This window comes from Teleopsis dalmanni, chromosome 2 (assembly GCF_002237135.1).
Source record: "Teleopsis dalmanni isolate 2A chromosome 2, ASM223713v2, whole genome shotgun sequence".
NCBI classification, from domain to species: domain Eukaryota; kingdom Metazoa; phylum Arthropoda; class Insecta; order Diptera; family Diopsidae; genus Teleopsis; species Teleopsis dalmanni.
The window spans coordinates 134,083,567-134,093,184 of NC_051847.1; the positions used below are offsets into that span (position 1 = coordinate 134,083,567).

The following is a 9,618-nucleotide window of genomic DNA, read 5'->3' on the forward strand; positions in this document are numbered from 1 at the left end:
TTTTTTTTGCTAACATTGTGTATAAATGCATTTTTATTGCTTTATTATTTATTCCACAGGGAGTTTAAAGTTTTATTACATTTATCTTACATGGTTTTTACATTTTTACACATTTATCCTTGTATTCATATGAATATTTGTACGGATACAGAAGTCCTTAACTGACCAAATAACCTTTTTTAATAATTTGTAAATTCATTAAATTTTCAGTACTTTTCTATGGTTACTGGGATAGAGGAAAATTGCAAAGTTCTTGTGGTATTTACATATTTTAAATATGCAACAATATGTCCATTGTGAAGAGTTAACAAGGAAAGTAATTATTTTGTAAAGAATGTTTCTATTGAACATGACAACAACATCATAATTCGTAGAGAAAGTTTAAATAAAATCTGCACAAGAAATATTTATATTTTATACTTTTATATGTAATACAGGGTATGTAACGAATCTATTTCCAAACTTTATTTTTAGTAACTTTTAAAGAAAATTAATTGCAATTAAATGCATTTATTTAAATAAAATTCAGAAAAGTGTTCACCATTAAAAATTATACATGTATTAAGATCTATCATAGCAACATGCGTTACTTTATTAAGTTTATCTGACGTAATTGGCCCAGTTTTCCCTTCGATTCGCAAAAAGAGAAAAAGATCTGAAGATATCACATAGTTTGATTGAACATACTGTCCATTTTTGAGATACATGGTTCGAAATTTTTTTTTTGACTAGTTCATTGTATTACTACCGGTCTCAATAGCGGCCATACTAGCAATCTTACTTTGGGCAGAACATCACTTTCTTGAAATCACATTATTTATTAGAATAATATCTGATTTTGAAAAATTATGAATTATAAACTAAAAACTAAATTTTATTTTAATTACCCTAAAAAAATGTGCCAGTGAAGTTATTTTCTTGCGTTTTAATTGACTTTAACAACTACATTTAAAATATTATCATTTGCTTATTCGCGAGAGTACGAAGATTGTTTCGTAGTGATCTTCAATCATCACGACGATTGTCCTAACATTAGGTCCTAATTTATTTGAGCAGTTCTAATGTGTTACTAACTTTGTCTGTTTCTTCATAAGTTCTCTCAATTTTTGAATGGGAGAACTACTCATTACGTATTTTTTTATTTTCATTTCTATATCATTATTCAATAATGCAATTTTTCTAGTACACCAATGTATGGTTTTCTTGGAAAAATTTTTCTTAAATTTTTGAAATTCTTGGTGAAAAACTGTTATTATTTTATTTTTGTTACAAGATTACTCAAACTTTTATTTTGTTATTGAAAGAGCAAAAAACAATATGATTGGTTCAGCTACCAGATCTGAAGTTATTCATTAATTAATAGCCCACAATTAATAGTTTGAATATGTTTTTAAACATTTAAAGTAATAGGTGGGTAGGTAAAGAAAGAGAATTATTGAATTCTTCTTAATTAGCTAAGAAATCCTTGTTGATTTCTAATTCGTGGTAATATTAAGTGGAGGGTTGGACATTTTATAACTAGCCTGATGCATTGATAGGTGGAAAGTAGATGAGTAGGTGAAGTAGAAGGAGGATCGAATCTTCCTTAATTAGCCAATTTCTAATTTCTTGTTGATTTCTAATTCCTCGTAATATTATGTATAGAGTTTACAACCAACCTAATGCATTAATGGATGCAAATATTTTGTCAATTTCATTTGTATCTTATACAAAGTCTGATATTTCTGTTCAAAACACTTTGATGTTTCTTATTTATAACAACAGACACAGTTTAAGGTAGATCTATGGGTGATAATATAGATACAACTAATATATCCTTTTTATTTTCTTACCTTTACGTTATTTTCATAAGTGCAATTGAGACTCAGTAGTAGTAACTTTTAATGGATAAAACCATTGATTTTCAATATCATGCGTAAATATTCATTCATTACAGCAACCATAAATTCAATTTAAGGGTTTGACATTAAAAAATTTACTTAGAGAAAAAAATAAGAAAAGATACGTTTCGAGTTTTGGCTCTATAGTTTGCAGAACAGAATAAAGTAAATTCTGCATAGTATATATAGCATTTGTACGTTTTATTCAGCTTTAGAAGAATACAAATAATAGCTAATATACATTCTATGTTAGTTACGGATTTAACACTGTTTATAAAGCTTTATCTAGTTTTCATACAATATTACTGTATATAACCCACTCTGCCTAGTTCGTTATCATACAATTTGAAAATGGGTCTATTCGTTTAGTTTCAACAGTTTGTGATTTAGATGTAAAGAAAACATTCTGTTCTGTTTTCTAACTCGCTTTATGCAATTAATTTAAAACTGTAATGTGACGGGTCTTCAGCACTTGAACGAAGTTAGGATCAACCCAATATGTCATTATCATAAACTTAATTGGTCCGTAATGACTGACATATAGGCTGACAAATTATTTATAAATACTTTTGTTGAAAACAAATTTATTTGCGAAAATTCACGTTAAAGTATTTATAGGTAATTATATATACTATACTTAATTATATTGTAAGTTTTTTGATTTTCAATGCTGGAGTCGTTTTAACAACTTTTAGGTATTTCAATAAATGTTTCCATTCTATATTTCTAAATTAAAAAGAAGAAAGAAGTTTATTATGAGGTAAAGATATTGTTATCTCTGGTTATACAGTTTACTTTAGTGCGTTACAAACTATTTTGCAAACTTAATTCATCCCTTTCACGATTGTGTTAACAATATGTAAGTGACAAGTATGTGTAATGAAGAAATTAACTAAAAGTACGAAAGCATATGTTGTGAAAATATATGATACGAAAATTCCAAGTTTTAACTGGATTTTATGTTTCACAACTACTGCTCTCAACTTACATAAAACACATAAAATTTGCATTAAAATCATTAAAATAATGTACACGGTATTTTACTTTAATTGAAACTTCCCAGGAACTCTTGATTCTTTAATAAACTTACTAAATGCTAAAAGTCAGACAATTTTGAAACACATAAAAAACATATTAAATGCTGGGAAAGAGTAAAAAAATTGAAATTTATAAGAACTGAAAGCAATTTTCATTTGGCTTCTGGCTAAAATGCTTGCTAATGTTTAGTTCTTTATTCCACACGATGAATTTTTTAAAAAGGACCTTGTTTGCAATTTGTTTCGGTCGCATTTTTTCTGGTAGTTTGATGGTACAAAGTAAATTTTTTCCATTTCACTCTAATATTAAACCCCATTTCGAAATCATTTTAAATGTCAAATCATTTTAAAATAGTATTTTCCTACTGTTTGTATAGTCGTGTATACACCAAATGGTTGGCAACGTTTACGGCCTTGTTTGCAACTTAGTTGTGTTTGATATGCACACCTACAAAACAGCTGCACAAACAGTGGACATAAATAAAAAGGCTGAAAGGATAAATGCAGTGCATTAGGAGTGTATGAACAGCAGTGGCTAAATGGAAGGAAGGTGATCAGTTTTGATTGCAACTTATAGGTAGCCTGACTTCACCTAAACGAGCTCAAGGTTAGCCAATGTGTTTTCATGCAGAATATATTGCGTTTAGTTTTCCAAACGACAGTAATGTGAAGGGGCTTCATTTTAATAGTTCATTTGTATTTGTATTTATTTAAATAGAATATAATTTTTTATTTGCAAGTTTAGTATATTTTAAGTATAGTTACTTCGAAAACAAATACAGCGAATTACTGATATAACACTATATGGGTTTCTCATTGTTAGTAGCAGACACTTGAGAAACTATTAAAACTTAACGTTACTTAATCCAGAATTAAATCTTTCTAATTTAAACTTGCAACTTGCTATAGTAAAATTCTGATACTTGTAGTAAGCAAGCAAAACAATCAAAAACCCAAATAAGTAAACTAGAGATGTATCTTACAGTGGGTTGAATAAACCAGTAACAAAATTCTGGCATTGGTTTCTTAAGTGTGCTTTTTTATCATTAGTAGTAAACACTTGTTACTAGTAAACACTTGAAAAAGAATCAACAATCTGTCTGCTTATGTATAGTACGCCATAACAACTATACAATTGCTAACAACAGTGCAAAGCCTGTAGACATCTCCAAATGTCTGTAAACAAATATTAGTTCTGATTGTGAGGCAACACCATTCCATGAGACGTTTTTAGACTCCCACCTTCCTTGTCTGTACTATCCTATGTTAGATGAGATCAAATATAAAGATAAAAGTCGAAATGTAGACGCATGTATGAGTTTTAGTAAGATTCTATAAGTCAGGGCTGTTTAAAGCACGGTCCATGGGCATCATGCGGCCCGCGGCTAATATTTGTGCGGCCCGCAACTAGTCTTTAATCTACCATAATTATGCACATTTTTCTTTGTTATATGGCATCATAAATACAAAAATTAAAATTTTTTAACATTTTGACGTATATTTACTTAATTAACAAAGACTTTAGTATACTTTCTTTGTACAACAGGTTTAAAAAACTCGTATACAGTGCCATATAACATTGATCTCCCTTATGATCTGCCTCCATCTGTCCCTATCTTCTGCTATTCTCTTCCAGTTCAGTACTCCAATCGTTCTTGCATCACCATACACATTCTCATCTCATCTTGTTATTTTCCTACCTCTGTGCCTGGTTGTCATCGGTTTTGCGTTGAAAATGTTGTTCGGCTTTCTCTCCCACCCTATTTCAATTATATGAGCAGCCCATTGTAACCTTTGTGACTTAATGTATATACCTTCTGCTCAATAAGTACTCGGATTTTGTAAATAAAACACACAAATTTAAATTTTATTCCAAATTTATTTTATCTCCTTCAAAATATGATCCTTCTGAAGCGATGCACATATGCCGACGCTAACCCAATCTTCCATACACTTTTCGTAGGCCCGTGAAAGTATGGCTTTTAGTTCCTTCGGGGAATTCTCTTTTACCGATTCAATCGACTGAAAACGCTTAACACGAAGGGGCAATTTGAGTCTCGGGAACAGGAAAAAGTCGAACGGATCCAGATCTGACGAATATGGTGCCTGAGCGATGACAGTGCTGCCGTGTTTGGTGAAAAAATCGCGTACAACAGAGCCGTGTGCGATGGTGCATTGTTGTGGTGAAGAATCCAATTGTTGGCTTTCCACAAATCTGGTATTTTCTTACGGATGGACTCACGCAAATGCCGCATAACGAAGAGGTAATTGTTGACCCTCTAGCAAGAATTCGTAATGAACAACACCGCGGTTGTCGAAAAAAACAGTGAGAATAACTTTGATTTTCGAGCGACTTTTGCGCGGTTTTTGGGTTTTGGCTCGTTTCCGAAGCGCCATTCGCTCGATTGGTAACTGGTTTCGATGTCATACTCATAAACCCATGTCTCATCACCTGTTATGATGCGTTTCATGAATGTAGAGTCGTTTCCATGCTCAAAAATCATTTCTTCACACACGTTCTTTCGGTATTCTTTTTACAAAAAATCAAGGTGTTTCGGTACAAGTCGAGCTGCAACGCGTCTCATGCCCAATATATCATGTAGAATGTGGTGAACGGATCCATTTGAGATGTTTAAGTCACGAGCAATCTCCTTTTCAGTCATACGACGATCTTCCAGTACAATTTTCTTGATTTTTGCCACGTTTTCTTCGGTATTTGATGTTGATGGACGTTCAGAACGAGGTAAATCTTCGGTCACTTCACGACCCTTTTTGAATGATTTATACCACTCGTAGGCCTGTGTTCGAGATATAGAAGAGTCCCCGTAAGCTTTCTACACCATTTTCAATGCTTCAACACATGAAATTTCGATCAAAACACAAAATTTCAAACAAACTCGTTGTTCAACTAAATTTTCCATAGTAAAAATCGCTAAATGCACTTAAGGTAGTCTTACATTAACAGCTGCTGTAAACAAACTAATTGACAGATGGCGCTCAAATTTGTAACATATATCAAGAAAGGGTGAAAATTTTTGAAAAAGGTCTATTACTTAAGGAGTAGTTATCAAAATCCGGGTACTTATTGAGCAGAAGGTATATGTTATATCAAATCATATAGCAAATTATTGCAAATATATATATATATATATATATATACTTGCAATGATTTGCAAGTATTTTATGTAAGAACATAAATTTTATGCAAAACACTTATTTAATTTCTAAACTTCAGCTGGTGTTCAGAAAATTTTGGTAAAGGCTTTTATCAATTACAAAATTCAGTTTATGTTAAAAGTCTACTTTCATGTCCTTATGTTAAAAAGGATACTAAAACGTTTTCCCTTAAATTGTTTAGCCACATGCAAGTGAATATGTAAGTGAAAATGTGTTCGCACTAAAACGTTTCGATTACACTTAACTCCTTTGCCGTATTTGGGTCCTACGTCCTGCAGCCTGTAGCCTGCATTCGCCACCAACACACGAATACATCCACCATATGTTTTAACTGAATTCATCAGTTGCAAGCATTCATGCATGTTGTATGCATGCATTCATTCATTCACTCATTCATTCGTTCATTCATTCAAGCAGTTCAAGGTGGATTTGCACTGAAACGTATATAAATTTCACTTTCTTAAAAATTTTACTTCAATTTATATAAAATTCATGCCACTTAAAATCATTGCAAGTAATTGAAAATTTCTCAAATTCCTTACTTGCAATTTATATTAATCTCTCTTCTGGTTTTTCTGATCAATTTTTACATTCTAAATTTAAAATGTTTGTAGATATAAATGTGGATTTAAATATGGCACTATATTACATTTCATTATGTACAAAAAATATGCAAAAATACTTCTTTTTTATTTTGGATATACTACACTATACCTATATCTCTCTATGACTGTTATTATAGGCAGAATTTGTGGTTATGAAGATGGAACTCTTAAATGATTGCTTTAAGTTGGATTAGGTGCGCTTTATATTCTACATTTATTAATGGCTAAATTGGACTGTTCCAAAATTTTAATTGCCAGAATTTTTAAACTAATATTTATATGAATACCATATATAACTTAATAATAGTTTGTAAATGTTTATTGTTTATTTGTTTGAAAAACATTTACTTTTTCCTTTCTTGAAAAAATTCTTCAGCGATCGCTTTCCGTTTGTATTTTTTAAATCATTGAATGCCTATTACGGAGAAGTTTTAGGTGTCTTAATGCTTATGGGTGACATAATTTGCGCCCATGATTCTGATGGTCACTCAAAACCTTTGCCAACTAATAATGGCGACGTAAAAGATCACATACCACACTTCATATTAATGGCATAGTGGTATTTAAAGTCGTCCAACTGGTGACATCTGGTACCAAATGACGTTTGGTAGTAGAACATATTTTCAGAAGACACTATTAAAACTTTACAGATTTTTGATATACTCGAGAAGACTCTTCTTTGAAGACTCTAGCCTATTAGCCTATTCTTTGAGTTGATTTTTTAAAAAACATGAAATTAAATCGAAGAATTTATTTGAAAAAAAAAACTCAGTTTCAAAATATGATGTTCTAAAAAGTTGCAGTTTATTTTATTTTATTTATTTTATTTAATAATGCGTTAAGCGGAAAAAAACTCTTTTGTTGCATCATCTGAGAACTAACTTAAAAACTAAAAAAAATAAAGAGATAAATAATGTATATTAATAAATAACAATTTACAAATTATTAAATAATAAAGCATAAAAGATTATAAAACAAAAAATAAGAGAGAAAAAAAATTCAATCAAAATAAAAAAATTTAGTATTAAAAATTTAGAACAAATAACTAAATATTGCAAACAGAAAAGATACGAGTATAAAAAAAAATAATAATATATAATTAAGAAATAAAATTTAGTGTCAGATATCAAGTGGTGATATCAAGATAATGTATTAATTAGCAGTTTTTTGAAAGCTTCTACTCTACTTGTGTTTCTGGTTGCACATGAAAGCGAATTCCATACTCTGACAGAATGGATAAAGGGAAAAGTTGTGAAAACAAGTTAAATCTAAGAATAATAAATAAAAGAGATCTATTGGATCGTGATTCTTGCAGACAATTAAAAAAGTATTCAGGGAATTTAGCATTAACAAATTTGAACAGTAACTAACAGACCCGAATCTTCATAAATTATTCAATGTCGCAACCTAAAATTGCATTCCTGAGACTGTAAACATATCGCGTCATGGAATTATTAAGCTTAAGAAATTGATTAGCAAGAGACACCGCATATAATTTAGAATAAACTAAAGAGGAAAACATAATAATAGGAATTATTAACTGTTTTACCAAAAATAAACGAGTAACAACAGGGTGGTCCAGTTCAAATGGATTTTAACCTGGTTAAACAAATTTACATATATCTAAAATGTTTTTATATCTAAAAAGATTCTAATTTTTAGTTATTTTTTACTTCATTTCTCGATATGAGGACTATATTAATTATTAATTTTTTTATATCATTTAAAAAATCGGATTTTTCTGGTTTACGAAAAATTCAATAGTTGTTTATTTGTTTTATTTGTTTTCATTTCTATTATTAGCTTCTCAAAATTATTAGGTAGCGTCACTTCAGGTTTTTTATTTACAAATCGGTTTGAGATTGGTAGTGGATAAATATATATGTAACACACCTACTTGAGTTTTATCTAAACATCAGAATACCTCGATATATTTCACATTTACTATTTTTCAGGAATACACATAACACAGTTTTTGGTAAATAGTATTGATAATCTCTGCAATTCCTTTGCAGTCAATTGTAGGAAAGGAATTATGAAAGTTGGTCTCTCTCAGAGATACGTACTCTTATTTTGGTAATTACATAACAGTGAAAACTGAGTGAACTATTATAAGAAAGTATAAATATTTCTAATTTTCAGCAATAAAATGTTACTATTCAGCGAGCATATTTGCGTGGTAATATATAGTATCCATTTTAAGTCTGATATTTTAAACAGAATAGCTTTTGTAACGAATTGATACATACTAATGTAATGTAAGTTACTTTAATGGATTGCTCAAAATTAAAACATTATTGCATAAATTGACGTCGTGAATCATAATGCCTGGTCATGGCTTACTAATAGGTAGAACTAAAAGACAACACAGGTTGAAGAGCAACCACTGAGCAAACATTAGTACAAGTAGAAATACGAAATTTCAATTATAAATTCATATAGATCGTACTAAAATACTTAACTATTGTAGTTCTAAGTAAATTCTTGAATTATATCTGGAATCGTTTTTTCAAAATTTATCAAATAAATGTGTTCATATCAAGTTATTTACTTTTTCGTAATTTAATTTTTATCAACCCGAATGTCTCGGAACACTTTCAAGCAATGTAAACAGTTCAACGCTTTCGCTTCCAGAAATCCTTAGGATAAGCATTAAGGTAACTAAAAAGCAATCAAAAAAGTAAACGAAAAGAAAATGGCGGTTGCATTGCATATTGAACTGTATTGAACAAACAAGAAACTGCCATTTCCGTTTGGAAGACCGAGTAAACCAAAAAAAAAAAAAGAAACAGAAATAAAAAATAAAATAATATAAAACCAAAAGAATATATGGGAAAAAGAAAAAAATGACTAAGAACGGATATAGCCGTATACTTTGCAGGATGCGCAATAGTAAAATAAAGTAACACGAAATGCCAA

At 30.1% G+C, this 9,618-nt stretch overlaps 2 protein-coding genes across 2 annotated transcripts in view; both read right to left on the bottom strand.

Annotated features, from left to right (window-relative positions):
• LOC119675745 (acetylcholine receptor subunit alpha-like 1) overlaps positions 1-9,618 on the bottom strand; it is a 257,042-nt gene that overhangs the window by 46,173 nt on the left and 201,251 nt on the right. The gene's annotated exons all lie outside the window — the stretch shown is intronic.
• LOC119675746 (protein GVQW3-like) overlaps positions 5,452-9,618 on the bottom strand; it is a 47,870-nt gene continuing 43,703 nt past the window's right edge. Inside the window, exon 2 of the mRNA XM_038086951.1 lies at positions 5,452-5,751. Within this exon, the coding sequence (XP_037942879.1) occupies positions 5,452-5,751 (300 nt within the window). The remainder of the gene's footprint in view (positions 5,752-9,618) is intronic.